This window comes from Mugil cephalus, chromosome 19 (genome assembly GCF_022458985.1).
Source record: "Mugil cephalus isolate CIBA_MC_2020 chromosome 19, CIBA_Mcephalus_1.1, whole genome shotgun sequence".
Classification (NCBI taxonomy): Eukaryota; Metazoa; Chordata; class Actinopteri; order Mugiliformes; family Mugilidae; genus Mugil; species Mugil cephalus.
In genome coordinates this window covers 20,721,152-20,738,667 of record NC_061788.1, presented here as the reverse complement: position 1 = coordinate 20,738,667, position 17,516 = coordinate 20,721,152, and the positions used below count along the sequence as shown (strand labels likewise).

At 39.4% G+C, this 17,516-nt stretch overlaps 2 protein-coding genes across 3 annotated transcripts in view; one reads left to right on the top strand and one right to left on the bottom strand.

Annotated features, from left to right (window-relative positions):
- Positions 1 to 253: 253 nt before the first annotated feature.
- txnl1 (thioredoxin-like 1) lies at positions 254 to 6,806 on the bottom strand. The gene is made up of 8 exons (XM_047570571.1): positions 6,520 to 6,806; positions 5,408 to 5,504; positions 4,978 to 5,151; positions 4,258 to 4,380; positions 2,608 to 2,677; positions 2,290 to 2,462; positions 624 to 728; positions 254 to 533 (listed from the first exon to the last, which is right to left on the bottom strand). The coding sequence occupies exons 1-8, from the start codon at positions 6,615 to 6,617 to the stop codon at positions 504 to 506; spliced, it is 870 nt and encodes a 289-aa protein (XP_047426527.1). The 5' UTR covers positions 6,618 to 6,806; the 3' UTR covers positions 254 to 503.
- A 1,983-nt stretch (positions 6,807 to 8,789) lies between these two features.
- atp8b1 (ATPase phospholipid transporting 8B1) overlaps positions 8,790 to 17,516 on the top strand; it is a 28,524-nt gene continuing 19,797 nt past the window's right edge. Inside the window, exon 1 of one of the 2 annotated variants that reach the window (XM_047570206.1) lies at positions 8,790 to 9,024. The gene's annotated coding sequence lies outside the window, so the exon portion shown is untranslated. Of the gene's footprint in view, positions 9,025 to 11,904; positions 12,017 to 17,516 lie in introns of those variants that run through there. The other variant, XM_047570207.1, reaches the window with a different exon arrangement.

The following is a 17,516-nucleotide window of genomic DNA, read 5'->3' as shown; positions in this document are numbered from 1 at the left end:
TATCCATGCATTTCTTGGTTCCCTTGAGAACCGACTTTTCAGGTTTTGAACCTGTTATTTTTTCGGTCTGAATGCAGCTGCCGTTTCAAAATTTGGTTTGGGAACCAGAGCCGGAACAGAGCCCTGCTGGTGTGAAAGCCCTATGTGGGAAGTGCTCAACCGTACAAGGTGCCCAAGGAGTCATTTTAGGGGACAGGTGACTCACTGAAGGTCCATGGATATAGAGCAGAAAAAAGAGCAGACTTTACGCACGTGCCTTTGAAAAAGGATTGGATTTTATTTACAGTGATTTCATCAGAATTACAATACAAATGATTTATAGACCAAGTCTCCACAGACGGAGATTATATTCAGAGCTCGAGGAGGACAGCTGGGCGCTGTGTGTGTATGTTTGACAGTTTTGTGTGTAGTAGCTTTGGCAGAGAGGAAAGTCCTTGGGATGCATCTGCGACCTCGTCCTCTTTTTCTTCTTCTCCTCATCCTCCCTCCCCTTGTTCTCACATTCAGTGACTCTCACCTTTCTTGCCTACAACCTGCATGACAACAAAATCATTGCATCGTGAGTGTGAAACAGAGACAGACCTGAAGATAAATCAATAAAGGCAGCCGCTACTGCTCCATACCCTTTTGAAGTCGCTCATGTTGGTGGCTTGTACTGGAGTACCTATGAACGTCAGGTAGTTGATTTTTGTTGTCTCCTCATCTCCTTGGTTCGACTTGACAAACAACTGGTAAGAAGGGTAGAAAACAAAATGCCGTTTATAATCAAACTAAAACATATTGAAATGGATTCATTTCAGCTTTTCTAAAGGCAACATGTGAGTATGGGTTGATCCCTCACACTCATTAATATCTAAACACAACACAAGTTTCCCTTGTTGAGCTGGACAAAAATGGCTTTGAGACTTACTGTAGTCATGTGCAGGCACTGCACTGGGTGTGTGAGTGACTCAGCAGCACAGCCACACACACTATAATACAGTCCAGTGCTGATTTCCTGCATGTCCAGTAAAGCGGACATTTTTGGGGAATTTGCTATTGTTCCAACTAAACTGTGTAAATCAAGCGATACTGAATCACAAATGCATGGACACAGGCTCAGACACACTCAGTATCAGGACATAAGGCATTCAAGATAAAAATAAAACAATCCAAATTATACAACCACGTACATTTTAGAGCCTCTTTTTCAACAAAAAGTGTGCAAAATAAAAAACAAGTATCTTATTTCTGGGTATGTTGACATGAAAGCAAGAAAATGCATGTGTTTGTGTACGGTGGCTTTGATATACAAACACACAGGATTTTCCATAGTATTACCATTTGCAAACGATAACACAACCTTCATTTAAAGCTGCTTTCTTTCAGTTTAATTTAATAAAATGAGATTACCAGATATTGAACTTCAAGCTTTTAAAGCTGAGCATATAATTCAGGTTGACAGAATTACCATAGTGGGCACTTTATCTCCATGTAAACATTTACTGTTTGGTATTTTTAATCAGTTTTTACTTTTGCTCTCAAATCAATTTAGCTTCTGGTAGTTTCCAGAATTAGTTTTTTTTTTTTTTTTTTTTTAAATCTTTTGTAAATGTTTAGTTTCAGTATTGTTATTAGAATGTGGGAAATTTGCTGAGAACCGTTTTTCATCTCAACAACAAACACTATGGTTTCTGTTTTTTTTTGGTTTCATTTCACTAGAATTCTTTACCAACATAGTATCAGTTTGGTTGCTTGTTGGCTTTTTAGCTACTTCACAATGTACTGTTGGCAGATGAATGAGATCTCTCTGATTGGCTGACCATGTCAGAGAACCAGTGCATGAGAAGATTGAAGAAATTATGAAAGTAGATTAAAGTTTAAAAATGGAACAAACAAAGAGCTCTGTCAATTTACATTTCGTTAATGACGTCTGTACTTTTACAGTCCCTCCGTCAGTAGAACTGGCTACAGGTTATCTCATCCTCAGTACACAGAAGTCAGGTCTCTGAGCTTTTCTTTTTAATTCTTTGACACTTTCACTTCAGTAGCCAGCGGCTACGATATATGTTCAAATACTCTATGCCACAATATCGTTCCTGTCTATCCATTAAATGAATTAATTCAGATTTAATTCTTCATACATGAATGTTACCTGGTATGTAACACCAACACATTCATCTGACAGTAGATTAACTAGAGGAGACCATGAACCAAATGCAGCTGGTGACTGCATTTCAAATTCTATATGACTTTATCAATCTCAGGACAAGCTGTGCTCAACAAGATTGTTGCTAAACCGGTCCTTACCGTAACACTCTGTACATTCTGAAACTTGACGTAACGCAAAGGGACCAAGCTGTCATCTTTGTAGTCTTCCTCCGACAGCTCCAGAGTCTGAGTGGCCTCACTCCGTTCTGCATCATCGAAACCCATTGACCGAGGCAGATTGATGAACACCTTCACCACCTTCGGGGCTTGAGCTGGCAGGGAGAAAGACAGACAAAAGCCAAACGTAAGATATGAGGGAGGGGAGTGGAGGGAAAGGAGAGAGCGTGCTAGTTAAGAGGAGGATGAAAACTATTTTGGTGCTTTACCTCCATATGAGAGTAGCAGAATTAAACTCACCAAAGTCTGAGGACTGTAGCTTCATAGAGAACAGTTTCACTGGCTGGTTGAAGGCCATCGTTATCAACAACTGGACAAGATAGAAAAAAACATGGAAATATATTAGAGAAGCCAACACATGTAATAAATTCTGCTCATCATAAAGACAGAATAGTAATAAATCCTTAAATTGGACTAAAAATGATTGACTTGAGGCGACAGAAGAGAAGAAAATTCATGTTTTAAAAGCATGAATGGGATGAATGTTTTTCTTGGTCAGACACTGAAACATTTAAGTGTTAAGTGTCTGAGTATGATTTTAGGGCTTTTCCACAAAGTGTGTGTTCTGTATTTCATTGCGATTCAGGGAGAAATGGAAACAATGATACATGTAAGCTTGATTTGGTTTGTATTCACGGGGCAATCAAGACAAAATTCTGACAAAATATCTCGAAAAAAAAAAGAGAAAGAAATAGAAATAGAAATAGAAATTTAATCATTACCATCATTAGTGTGACACTAGCTTATATTGCTGTCTATGAACAACATGTTCAGTATGACCGAGCATCTAAAAACATGTATTTATATATGCTGAAAGGGTTTTCCTGCTGCTGCCAAACAACAGTGTAGACTGAGACCATCCCCTCTAACCGGCCTCAGCTCGGTTTCAGGATGGAAATTCACTGCTGCAATCACACTTACCAACCAACCTGACAAGGAAACAGTCAGTGCGTTAACATGCACGTGAAAAAAAACTATTATTGCCGAATATTTACAAATTATAACAGGAGAACTTAAGTGCATGTAAACACGTTACTCCGATTAAAATCAGAGTTCGCTTTATCTGATTGAGACACCCAGATAATGCGATTGGAAACCGGTTTTCTCCGCCATGTATACGGTAACTGCAGTTTCCCAATCGAAAAATGTGTGTGCGCATGTGACCCCTGAACAAAAATATCCAAGAAAGCCAGTCGCAGAAGAAGTTTAACGGAGCCACTATAAGAACCGCAACTTATCTGCACCAGAAATAGCGCAAACATTATGTACGAGATTAAAAATGGACTATTGTTCCTATGGTTGTTGTTTGAAATGCCGGTCTGCCACATGAACGACTCTTGTTCATTATATGACGTTATAAGTCAACCTAAAAACGGGCAGTATTAACATGGTATTATCCCACTGAAAAGACAGGTATCGCCACCTAGTGTGGAAGAGGAGATTAGTTATTTGATTTTCTTGCACTGCATGTAAACTGGGACAAAGACTGTAGTCAGAAAGTCGAATTTCAGGCATAGCTCGATTAAGCTCTGCATGTAAACGAGTCTCCGTTTCAGAGCAATGATGTAGGTGTGAAAGCATCCCAAGAAATCTTTACTGTGAGCAGTTTTACTTACAACACATTCTTCTGGCATCAGAAAGGAGAGAAGGTCTGAAAACTTGCTAAATCTATTTCATGGTAATGGCCTCTCATATCTTTTAAAAACCCATCAAGCCATCGTTCTAGCTTCTACCCGTGTTCATGCCATCAGAGTTTTGTGAAATAAACATCCTCACATTCATTTTCTCAACAATTAAAAAATTAGGAAGAAAGTGGTGAGAGAGACTTTTTTTCTTCAAGACAAGCATCTAGAAAAAAGGCTGGCTTCTAGGAATGTGTCAACAAGTCACCTGTTCATCACAGTCAGACTCCAGGTAAGAGGAGTCTTTAATTAAGCAGTTGTCGAAGCCACAGTCGTCGCTTTCGTTGAGGCACTCGCAGCCAGCCTTGTTGACAAATGGCATGAGGTCCATCTGAAAAATAAAGCAGGCAAGATGAACATTTACTTGTAGTGTTTTGTGTAGTCAAACATTTTTATTTTGTTTTCCTGTCAGACATTCCTCAAGCTGGCCTCACAGTTGATGTGAGGAATCTACAATACGACTCAGTGTCAGATTTCTGCTGTTGACAGCATCTCAACAATATTGAATATTGTGCTTTATCTTAATCAGAGTGTTTATATACTTTAATTCTTTAAATGGCACAGCGTAAGCTACACACTGATTAATAGCACTGGAGCTGAAGTAGTATCTGTCTAGGAGACTATGGCATCGGAGTCACTGCGTTCATTCATTCACATGGAGCAATGATCACAGTTAGCTTAAGTGCTTGGCTTTTCAGAATATTTGTTAGTAAAAGGAAGACATCTAATGACAGACTTTTCTCTTGCTGTCGCCACTCTCAAACTCCACCGAAAAAATGGAAACTGGAAGAAATCCAGCAATGCTTCTTCAACAGGGCATGGGATAAGTATCCATACTTATATACAGTGTAAGCATACACACCACCACAAATACAATAAAAAACATTCAACATAACAATAAAGGTTGTCAAAAACACAGTTCACTCACGTATCCCTTTGGAATGTCAGAGTCCTCATTGTTTCCCGGGTCGTTCTCTGTGTGCTGTTTGATCTTCTCCTCCAGACCTGCAGCGTCCGCCCCCTGGTACTGATCCACCCGGACTCGGTTCCTGAAGAACAAGAATGTCGGTGTGGCTGAGATGTTGTTGGCTGCTGCTGTTGCCTGACAAAAACAGAAATAAATTGGAGAGATTAGCTTTGCAATATTATTAGAATTTATTAAAACACTGTACGGTGTGTGCGAGACAGGAAATGCTGCAGCTGGACATACAGACGGTAAAAAACACAGCTGAGAACATAATTATTTCTGTTCACTTGACTCAGGCACTGAGAAATTCAATGCCTAAAAAACCTTTCAGCAGGTCAGCAGGATTAAAACTCTGAGGGGGACATGGCAGACATAAGACGGTAAGACTCACCGGACAGACATGAACATCTACTTCAAGGAAGACGACCTGTGGGTACTTGTTACTCAACGTGTTGAACGCTGGAGCTATTCTGACGCAGGGCCGACACCTGAGCAGGGAGAGGATGGTAGGTTAGTCTTCTGTAAAATGCAAGTAGTGCTGAAATTAATATTAGATACTACACGTGTTATTGGAGAATTCCATAAGTAGGTACACCAGAGAAACCAGACTATGGGAACTTCTGCACTGTCCCCTATTTACAAAATCTAGTAAGTGTTCAAAAAATGTTCTGATACACCAGATAAAAAAAGTACCTCAGAGTAAGAATGATACTATAAGATCAATGGCTACTTTGTGTTAATGACTATCATCGCCAGAAGGGGGAGACAAAACTTCTAAATATAGCTTTAAAATTTCCATGAAGACATTTTTTACTGCTTATAGACTGCCATTTTCAGATAAAATGTATCAGCAAAAACCCATATATATATTAATCTTGATTGCAAGCAATAAACATGACGGACTCACTACTGCAAACTTCAACCCTTCAATGTTATATCGTCAATTTTAAGCTACATGATCCCCACAGTTACTTCATATAACTCTATTCCAAGGATTTGGTAGTAGGAGCGAGGTTACATATATTACATTTATTGTAACATGCTAAACGAGCTTTTAATTTCGGGTGTGTATACGGCATTTGGCTCTTTTTTAAGTATCAGTGATTTAATCAACTTAATGGGCAGATAACAAATCAAATAGAACCTCATAACAATTACTTAACATACTGTTACGATGTTATTAGGAAACGCAGCATCGTATGTACTGTTTCCCAGGCTATCATTTAAGTCCTGGAACACCCCAAAAGACAACTTACTGTAATAGTGCCATGTCATTCTAAGCAACGGGGCTAGGTAGCTACCGTCTGCTAACGTTAGCGTGCTAACACGGGTTTCACAAGAATGATAGTTGGTCCTGGCCGATAACATGACCAGCTCCAGCTCGCCGCACCTCTACACAAAAAAAAAGACTTAACGACGAGCTCTGCGTGTTTCCAGTCTCAATGCTACAAGTAGAGCCGCCATCTTAACCACCAGGCCTCGCAGCCGGTTTGAAGAGCTTACCCAGCCATTGTGAACTTCACCACTGCTAGCCTGGAGCCGGCGGCCGCTAGCTCTGGTTGGAAGTCCGGGTCGCTCCCGATCACTTTAACACCGACCATGGTGCAGTTTACGGCTATAGTGTAAGCTGGTTCCCCAGGGGACGTTCTGAACAGGAAACTCTCCAACCGAATAAATGTAAAGTTGTTTGTTTTTAGCTTTCTATCAATATATTAGCTAACTGGATATCCGCTTCTGAACCGCACTACTGTTACAGTGAGCTGGTACAGGATGTGGACTCCTGATTGGCTACTACGCAACGAGAAAGGAGGAGTTCCTTTCTTCTTTGCCTGTTGGTAGTTTGGAAGCTGGTGGGCGTTGTGGTGCCATCTACAGGAAGAAGGAAGTGAACTTCAACGAGTTTCTAGAAAGATCAAGAAAAAACTCGTAGAGGCCTACACTAAGTATAAATAGTGAATTTGGAGGCCAGGTCAACACCATGCGCTGTTCTTCATGTTTTTTGAGTTGCTCCTAAAGCGTTTTTGTATGCGTGTCTTTGTCAGGCTGCATGCTTCCGGGGATGGCTGCTGCCCTCAAGGGGTGTCATTGCTAGGGGTGGGGGTGTTTGGTCTGGTCTAGGTGGGTGCTATATTTCTAGAACCACATGAATACCAGGTACAAAGGTTTCCCACCAGAACAAGTCTGTCAGTAATTTTAAAGTTGTGGCGCATTGGTATATGTTTGTATTTCCAAATTGGTCAAGCAGAGTTTAGTTATGACAACTAATGCTAATTAATACTGCAGATTGTTACTGGTACATTCCCGAGAGAGGCTGCAAAAGAACCATTACTATTGTTACAATAATTATAATAGGTCTAATAATAATTTATACTTTTTATACTGTATTGATCCCACATGGAAAAATTATTTCTCTGCAACCGACCTATCCATTTATTCACACAGTGTCTACGCAGCAGTGGGCTGCCACTTGTGTAGCACCTGGGGAGCAATTTAGGGATTAGGTGCTTGCTCATGGCACCTCAGTCATAGACACAGGGGAATACGAACCTGTGACCCTTCAGTCCCAAAGCTGCCTTTTCCCTTTTCATTTCCGATAAACACATTACTATTTAGAGCATGTGTTTTGTTTTAGTAAGATTATATCATTATATGATCATAAATCAATAAAAACTGATATGCATTTCCCTTCTAAAACTAATAAATAGTAAAATTATGTTTTTTTAATCGAATCGTTTGTTATTTCCTCTCTCTATAACTTATTTAAGTATGGTAACAACTGTTTTCAAATTTTCAGCAGAGTTCGATACGACTTTATTGATCTCCAGGGATAAATGTGGTAGAAATATAGACTAATACAGACTACACACTAAATGACTGTAATGTATTTGAAATCTAATTGTGTTATTAATAAGGTTATTCCTAAAAAATATTTTAACAATAAGTTTTAAATATGTTTTGCTAAATGTATTATATTATACTGTATTTTCCAATGCAAGTAACTGAGAAAGATCCATAGGTGGCGCTGCTACTCAACCAATGGAGTTAGTGACAAGCGAGCAAGATCTATCTATCTATCTATCTATCTATCTATCTATCTATCTATCTATCTATCTATCTATCTATCCCTGAACTGTTTGTCTATTCAAACCAAGCTCATATTTATATTTTTTAAACCTGGGTTAGATTTTGAAAAAAAGGACCCCACACCTACTAAATTAGACCAAATTAATTGAAATGGACTGTATGATGACTGAGTTGTACCTGTTTGCCTACTTTTTTAATCTATATTTTTACATTCTACGTTCCTTTTAGTTTAGCCCTTTTCAAACATGTTCGTATGTATATCTTTAGAGTCTAGTTTCATAAGAAGACCACACATACACAGCACTTTTATAAATGCTAGGCCTACAGTACACACCCTTTAATTATTTATTCCATAAGATGAAGAACCACCTTCTCAAACTTTCAAGCTTTTCAGGCGACAAGTTCAATGCTGTTGTCTTTTGTTATTTAATGTATTTAACCACAGTTCAAATTTATTTAATGGAGGACTTAATTTCACATCTACATATTAGGGTGATATGTTCTTCTCATACCATTAACACGCGGAATAAGTCTAAATGAAAGCGGTCAAATGGCATGCTCAGTCTCCAGCCAGCCCCACCTGGACTAATTAACAATTTAATAGGCCCACGCGCGGGTACCTGCACGTCACGTGACCAGAACACCTCAGCGCCTACTTCCTCCCCCTAGATGCCACGCGTAGTTTTTAAACTGGCTATTTATTGTTGTTTTAAACGGTGATCACGTCGGACCGGTCCGGCAGGTTTGTGTGGGGCTGAACAGGTGAGGCAGCGGGGGAAGAAGGGCGGGGAGCCGCCGCAGGAGACTCTACAAGCAGGAAGAAGGAGAAAACATGGTGCGGTGACAGAGAGCGTCCCGGACACCCACCGAGAGCGAGATTCACCTTGTTATCCTGAATTATTCTGAGGAGAAGACACTTGGGGGGTAAGTGCAGACAAAGATGTACACTTTTGGGGGGTTTAACTTTGAGTATTGGGCTTTGTAAGTGTTTAAAAAACATCATGAACAGGATCAGTGGCTCACCTGGGCGGTTGCTATACTGAACTCACCTTTCCTCTCTCAGGAAACTATTGTTTTGTAGTCTTCTACTGAAACCTTGTTTTAAACGCTTTGGGTTCAGAAAACTCACATACAAGTCCCACTGATTCTGGTTTAGACTAGTTGGTTTATGGTTATATATCGTTTTGTAATGTTTTAAACTGAAATCCTTAAAATATCCAAAAAAAGCCAGTGGACTTCTGTTATTTGTAAGAAAATGCTACTTTAAAATCAGTTCGCTGGCCGACATGGAAACTGAATGTGTTTTCAAATTTTACGTGTTTGGATAGTTTCCAAATAATTAGTTTTTCTTGTACTTCCTCCATTCCAGTAGATCCATGAAGGTATGCTCCTGTCAATCAGTACCACAGTGCCATACAGTCGATTAAACAATTGAGCAAATTTGGATGAAAAAACACAACATGTCAAGTTTTATTGATTTCAGAGCACAGTTTATATGTTCTGTCAACATTTGCACAATGTCTCAGCCCAATGAAAGGCTTGTCTGTGTTCTACAGTGTGACTTTTGAATTCTACAAAAAAAAAAAAAACATACCCCTATAAAAGTTAGTACTTTATTAGTACACTGTTACTTTGCTATATCAAAAATGTAAATTGTGGTCTCAACTGGTGCTCGAATAGGTTTGTTCATAATGTGCTTTTTGTACTTGCAAATTACTGAACATGTTGAAATTTGGTGTCTAGCCCGGAGCATCCTTGTTTTCTTTTTTTGTTTGTTTTTTTACAATAAAAATTTCTAGTTAAACTGGTTGCAAACATAGATTCTATCAAGGAAGTAAATATAGCCTCAGAGATGTAACGCATTGGTGTGTTGACCATCCTTTTTGAAGTCAAGAGACTGCTGTTTCTGGTCACTGCCATATAGACTTTTTGGAGCCAGAGGTGAAGACAGAGTTGGACGTGAGGAGAGCAAGAGCTTGATAGAGAGTCCATCACCGCAACTGAGCGTCGTGATGTTGAATTTGTTAACAACAAAGCATGTAGAGGTATTGGCGGAAGCAGGCCCCATCATCAAATCCAAATGACGTGTTACCAGACTTGTATTCTGATAAGAGTTGAGGAAGGCTATTTCAGGCTGGGTGTCGACCAGAAGGGCTAAGGCATTGTGTGTATTACCACCCGTGCACACCACACCTTAGTAATGAACCAGTTTATTGGTTTCTTATTGCAACAAAGATAAGGATCCAGGTTGTGAATTGTCTATATGGATGCTACAGACTTCCTTTTGGTTACAGTACTTGAAATATTCTACAATAACTTTTCTTCTTTCCTCTAGACTGTTACTGACACAACATTGTCAATGCTGTTATCTGTTCATAAGCACTACAAATTTCCTACAGAAACTTTGAGAAAAACATTTGGAAGTGAAGCACTAAATCTAGCTCCTACATGTACTAGTAACGTAGAACAGAACTTCATGGTGGGGCCTGAAGCACAAAAGAACAACCTTGCTTGCTGCTGGTGTTGTGTCTGAACACAGTGGCAGCTGTTTTTCCATAAACAGCAACGTGTTGCTGTTGTCCTGTGCACGAAGAAGGTACTAGCCTTTTTGATTAGGGAAATGTCTGTTTCCTATGGAAATGTCTCACCTTGAGAGCAGTCAAGGAGGATTTGAATTGTGACTTGAGAGGCAAATGGACTGCACGGTCTGATGTGAAGGCATCATGCAGCTGTTTCAAATTTGTTAAATGTTTTCCATTCGGGAAAGCAGACAGATTTATGCAACTCATTCTTCCATCCCATTCCATGTCAGTTTTCTTTCTCTTTCATTCATGGCTTTGCTTTCAACGTTATTGTATAATTTTCCTCTCCTAGTTGTGTACCACAATGTTACTCCTTCACTGCGTAATGAGCCAGTTTAACATACAGGCTTAGCTCACCATTGCTGAAACTGATACAGCTAAGATGTTTTAAAACACTGAATGCATATATATTTTGAATGATCAAAACATTAGCTTAAATCTCAGTTTAATAAGTCATGGAAAATCTAAACGTCGATTCCTCGGAGTAGACAGTAATAATCATGTTTTGCTTATTTATCACTTGTGCTAATATATTCCTGAACAGCTCATTTTTTTTGTCATTTTCCCACCAATGATCGTGACTTGAGGCATTAATTAATCAGCCTGTGTATAATTCAGCCCAAACTCAAATCTGTAATTTATTTAGACAAATGAGGATTCGCCTGATATTTCAGATTGTTTTTTTTAAAAAAAAAGTGTAAATGTGCTTCAATCCTAGCTAATTCCTTTATTAATCTGTTGAGTTGTTTGCATATTTCCCAAGCGGGCATATGTCGGGCAGCCCCAGTCCCCCAGACCCCTAAAAGTAGGACGTTCACTGGTAGTGTTATTTTCTTTTGGTAATTTAGTGACCAAGATATTGGGAAATGTGCACCACCGGTTTACAGCATTCACTGAAATAGGTAATGATCTTGTTTAGGGTCCATGTGTTAATGAGGCCACTTGCAGTAATTTTTTTAAGTCACTCTACCTAAAACCACTTCTGTAAAAAGCATTTTACCCCAGAGGGCTGAGGGTTCAGCCATCCGTACATGTTGTAAGAACAACACAGGCAAATTAGACATCAAACACGATTTGACTGCATGCAGAATGTTGGTAGTGTGCATGCTTGCGGTAGGTGGAAGATTCCAGGTTTCCATTATAAACGAAGGAGTCATTAATTGTGATTTCTGAATCAGCTAAAGAACACCCTCTAATTCCACAGAGCGACAGAGCTTCTACCTCTAGTGGTGCTATCACCTTGCAGGGGTTCTGTTGTTGTGGGATCACACCCTGCAGTGGCAGCTGACACCTCTGCAGACTGACAGTGCACGTTCATTGTCTGGACTCCAGCTGTGAGTAAAATACAGAAGAAGCTCGACTCATTAACCTTCATTAAGCTCAATTACTGGCAACACACACACACACACACACACACACACACACACACACACACACGGAACACAGTGCAAACGAGGGAATGTTTCTATTTCTGAGATCACAAACCCAGCAACTGACAATGGCAATGGCAATTGGCAATGTTTGCCCTACCATTATATTAGGGGGAACCCCCCCTTAAATGTCAAGTTAATTATTTATTTTATTGTCAACGCAGTGCTCTTTCTTATACAACAGGTCTATAAAAAGCTGTAAACCTGAATTTGGAGTTATTGACAGTTGTAGCCCCTAATTTACTCTTATTATAGGAATACGCATTTCTCCTTTCGCCCCCCCCCCCCCTCCCCCATTTTATTGGTCAAATAAAATGGACTGAAGGCATGTGGTGAAAGGGTAATTTCAGTTGAAAACACAAAACCACTGTCTACTCCGTTTTCCACCTGTTTATTACAGACACCGGCTCCAACAGATTCCCCTCAGGTGTTGCAGAAACCCGATCAGCATCAGTCTGACTGATGGCATCTGTTCTCACAGTGTTGCAGGGCTTCAGAGACACATGCTTTACACTGATGTCTGCTTTAAGATCTTATATCTTTAAGTTCCTTTTACAGTATATTTCTTTTGATAGCAGGAAATCTCAAAACAATGTCAAAATCGGATTTCTGTCAAAATAATCAGAGTTTCGGTTTAGTGGACCTCATAAGACCACAAAGAGGCCATTTACACAACGGAAGAAGGAACAGCCATGCAGTCTCTTCAAAGGTACCGCCTGTTTGAGAGGGATTTTCCACATATATTTCCATTATATTCATGAGGGACTGTCCCACCAGAACCAGTCACATCCTTTTATTTACTTTCCTCCAACTTACTCTTTTTTTACGATGTGGATTTCTCTGCTCTACATCCCATATACACAGACTCAAATGTGAAAATATTACTGAGTGAGGAAAAAAATCCACAGTGCATGCCGAGCATAACTCCATCTAATTGATAGAAGTCTGATTGGTGCACTGCAGACTCTCTCATTAACACATGAGGATTTCAATGATACATTCGAAATATAGTTAGGCATTTATTACTATTTAACTTTGGTTTAATTGTTGTGAATCTACAAGGGCAGACCTTCACAGATCTCAAAAAGATTCAATAAGGATGTCAAATGTAAATTTGTAGGTAATTATCTGCCAATCACTAATGCGGTTTCGGGCTTACGTCCGGGAAGTTTTCCTTTTTTCTTTTTCTTTTTTTAATTTTAGTTTCATTTTTCTGAAGTCCTCGCTTGTTTACCCAGGCTTTCTGAGCTCAAGCTGCACCTCTTCCCTCTTCTCAGGTTTCACTGTCGTCACTTAGGTATGTTCTTCTTCCGTCCCACTCAGTGAGACTCTCTTCCCCCTCCCCTGCTCCCTTTGTTACCATAGGGATGCTGCGGGCTAGACACCAAAACCTGTTCTACGAGAAGGGTGATCCTTATAGTGCTGCTTCTCTTTGTCACCCACCCAAGAGGAAAATAGATGATGTGCATATATATATGTTTTTAATTTGACTCCTTTCAGGGTTAGTGGATGTCAGGGCTTGTTGCAGACTTTTTAAACTAGCCCACATAAGTTGGTTCAACATGCTTATATCAGGGCCTCTCAGACTTATTAATTCAGGCATTCCCTTTTTAGAAGCTGAAAGTCCCATTTTTATTTTTCCCTGCAGATAAAGTTAGGTGAAAGAGTCAGACCAGCATGAAACTTGTCTGGGGAGAAGAGGCTGCTTGCTATAACATAACTTAGAAATGTTTCTTTGTTGCTTTGACTTGTCTCTGGATGACCCCTTGAGAAGAGCACCCTGCTTTGCAACTCAGATCTAGAAGCAAAATAGCAATGATTGAATTTTTTTTAACACATTTGCGTCTCACTGCCTGGTTTGCATGGGCAAGTATTTCTTCCTTATCAAAACTATGCATATGTTGCTTTCTGAATAACACTTGCAAACCTGAATCTTTGCATACCAGCTTCAGAGCAGTGTTTGTTGTGTTTTTTGTCTTCCACCGTGAATCAGACCCCCCCCCCACCACCATCCCAGCCAGGGTTGGGGGTGTTGGACTGATCTGAATTCTTATCAAAGAGTGGAAATACACCATATATAAATATTCTAGTGTTTTATGTTGATATTGTAAAAAGCAAACAATTTGTGCCAAAAGCGGAGGATTAAGATTTCCCATGTTGCGTTTGTGTAGAGCTGATGTCGGCTCATTAGATGTCTTAGTATGGTGATTTGCTCAAGGCGCAGCACGCCTTCAAAACCAAGGAAGAACAATTCCCATGCTGTCCTACCCACTTCCCAGAATTCCTCTTGAAGGGACAGGAGCAACTGAAATCCAATGTTTCAAATGATAGGTTATCTAAGGGCCTACATAAGTGAGTGGTTTAAGATGAGTAAGAATTATTATTTGAGGCGTAGAATAAAGAGAGTTGAAATGAAAGCAGTGATATAAAGCCTGTTTGGTTATTTCTGCCACCAGTACCATCAACCACAAGAAGAACCACTTAGCAGTCATGCTAAAACCGGCACATTTACACCCATGCTCAACGCCTTATTCAATAAAGAAATAAATTCAAATTATATTGTCTTTACATGGGTGATTACTATAAACACAATATGCTGTGAGCATAATCACTAGAGGCAGGTCAGGGGATTTATTTTACTACTGAAAGAAACCTGGCTGATTATGCAACCAGGTAGACTATGGCTAACAGTCTGGTCGGCTCACTAATGCATTCAGAATCGACTGTCCAAGGAAACTTTTGACCTTGTTGGTCCTGAGTCAGAAGTCACAACTCCTCTCATGAGGGCTTTCCAACTTACTGCCAAGTCCTTCATTCAGGGGTCAGTGTTTGTTAGTAGGTTCCCTGTTAAAGCTTACCGCCTTTGTGGTCGGGTAATGTAAACGTATATAATACATGTTTAATGAATTTGTGTAGGGTTTACAGGTTTTGAGTGTTGACTCACTGTCTAGTATGGCTGGGTATAGCTAATGATTTCTTGAATCACGGTTTGTGGTATTTTCACGTTATTTTACTTTTATTTTACTGTTATTCCCTCACACTAATCTCGTGAGACTATATACAAGAAGGCAAAAGAAGTAATGAGAGGTTCCTGAGAGAATATCTGGATAGAAGTTGGTGAGGCTCGGGGCTTGATTTGAGGTTATGTTGTACTTTGGTGTGACATGTTGTTGGACAGTTTTGCAAATATTATATCTGTTTTGTTTTCAATATGTGAAGACACCTGATACTTACTCTACTTAATATCAGCTGAAAGGCATTTAGTACTCTGCATTCTTCATTTCATTCCTTTCGGTCCTCAGTCCCTTTTTTTTCTTCTCCTCCCGCCATCCTGGCTGAGGTTTCATGCTCAGACTTGTGTGACCCCACAGAATTCTCTCAAACTGTAGTTTCTTTAAATTGTGACTCTACCTTAAAGCACTCTGTGTGCAAATAAACTGTTATCATCTGGAGCTCAGTTGAATATTTTAACAGCTGCTGTCTCTGATGGATCTCCAGAAAAGAGAGCACCGCTGTTTTATGTGTGTGCGTCACAACTTGGGCATTTTATTGATCTCTGCTCTGACGTTTGTTAGACCTGCACAAAACTTCTATTCACGCTGTAATCTCTGGTAATAAAGGTAAATAAACACCCTTTGAATGAGGAAATATGTAATTCAACTACAAGCAGCTCCACAGCAGATCAACAATTGACCTCATGCTGATACATGACAGAATCACACTCCTATACTCATATTAAATCATTTGATCTGTAAATTCTTACTTGTATTTAATAATTTTTTAGTTAGTTAACCGCTTTAAGGATAGAATATTTTAAAAGGCTCTTATTACTCGGCGATATCGATCTGATACCCATACTTCGTGTAAATACCATTGACTGTAAATACAACAGTTGTGCATTTATTTATATTAAACTAGCTTTTAGTAAGTATATTAAGTTTGCAGCCTCATTTACTATATAGCTGAGCTAATATACAACAAAAAAAAAAACAGAGGACACAATCATACAAATGTGTGAAAATGGTGTTTCAAACACTAAATAATTAGAGAGAGTAGAATAATAAGACCATTAAAATGAATTATTGTTTAATTATTAAGAACTACTATAAAAATGAAACCTTTTCTGTCCACCGCATCATTAATGCCTCGTATTCTGTGTTGTGGTTTAACCTGAGGTGTTTCCAAATGTTTGTTGTGTTGCCACAACTCAATAATTTAGTTACTTTCCACTGTGTTCCTGTTAATGATATGCATTACCTCAAATGACTGAAGTATCAAAAGTATTGATATTTCGATTTGAGAATTGGCTTTAGAACACGAAGTTCTGATGTCGGAAGTATTGATATTTTAGTACTGAAATACATCACTAAGCTGTCTGCTGTCCATATTGTGACTCAGGACGTGCTACGTTAGAGACAGGACCTCTTAAAATGTGCCCTTGATTAGGGTGACCAGACGTCCTCTTTTTCACCGATATGTCCTCTTTTTGGGACCTATGTGTCAAACTCAAACTACTTCAGACTTGTCAGGGATTTTGTTCTGCTAGAGCCTCAAACATGTTCACATGGAATTTGCATTTCTATAATTTCTGTTGTTGTTTGTCCCACACTGCTTATATTGGTCACACTGAAAGGAACAAGCTTTTTAATCATGCTATGTCACTACCTAAACTGATCGTGTACCATGAGTGTTAAACATGTATTTCCCCATAGTCATGTCCCAACATGAAAAGCATGTGGTAATGAACTCGTGGTGGAAACGCTCCTGCACCTGTAGGTTAATGTTGTGAAATATTGTTGCGGCCGTAAAAAGAACACAAAAATGCAGTACAAAGCCATGGGTGTGTCCCATACTCACAGGCACACAAAGTGAATGAACCTTTACCTTTAGAGCTCCATAATGGAGAGAAAACAATGAGCCAGCTCAGACCACCACTGTGCCAGTTTCAATCCAGGACACACACCTCCACACTTCCCCTGTTTAAAAAGTCTCAATGTTGGGGTTCTGGCAAAAGAACCTGGATTCATGTTTCAGCAAATTCATGCGACAAACTATAGTATTTCTATGCTAGTACTGCTAAAGTATTTTGTTACATTGATTCTAGAGATAAATCAATTGTTGGTGTGCTAATGTTTCTGAGGCACAAAGTCCTGACCACCAAGTTTTTAAGGTGTGGAGTGCTGTTTTATGGCGTCAGATGTTTTCTTTGTGGTTGAACAATTACTCGTAATGATACACAAAACATCCATGGCTTCAAAACTTGATAATCATGTCAAACAGGTGGATAGGAATTTATCTTTGCGTGGCTGACATTCATTGTTTTTCCACAAGAAACATTTTGGTCCATCATACCAGGGAGGGTTCAGGTGAAAATGACAACGCTCTTTTCACAAATGCTCTATTC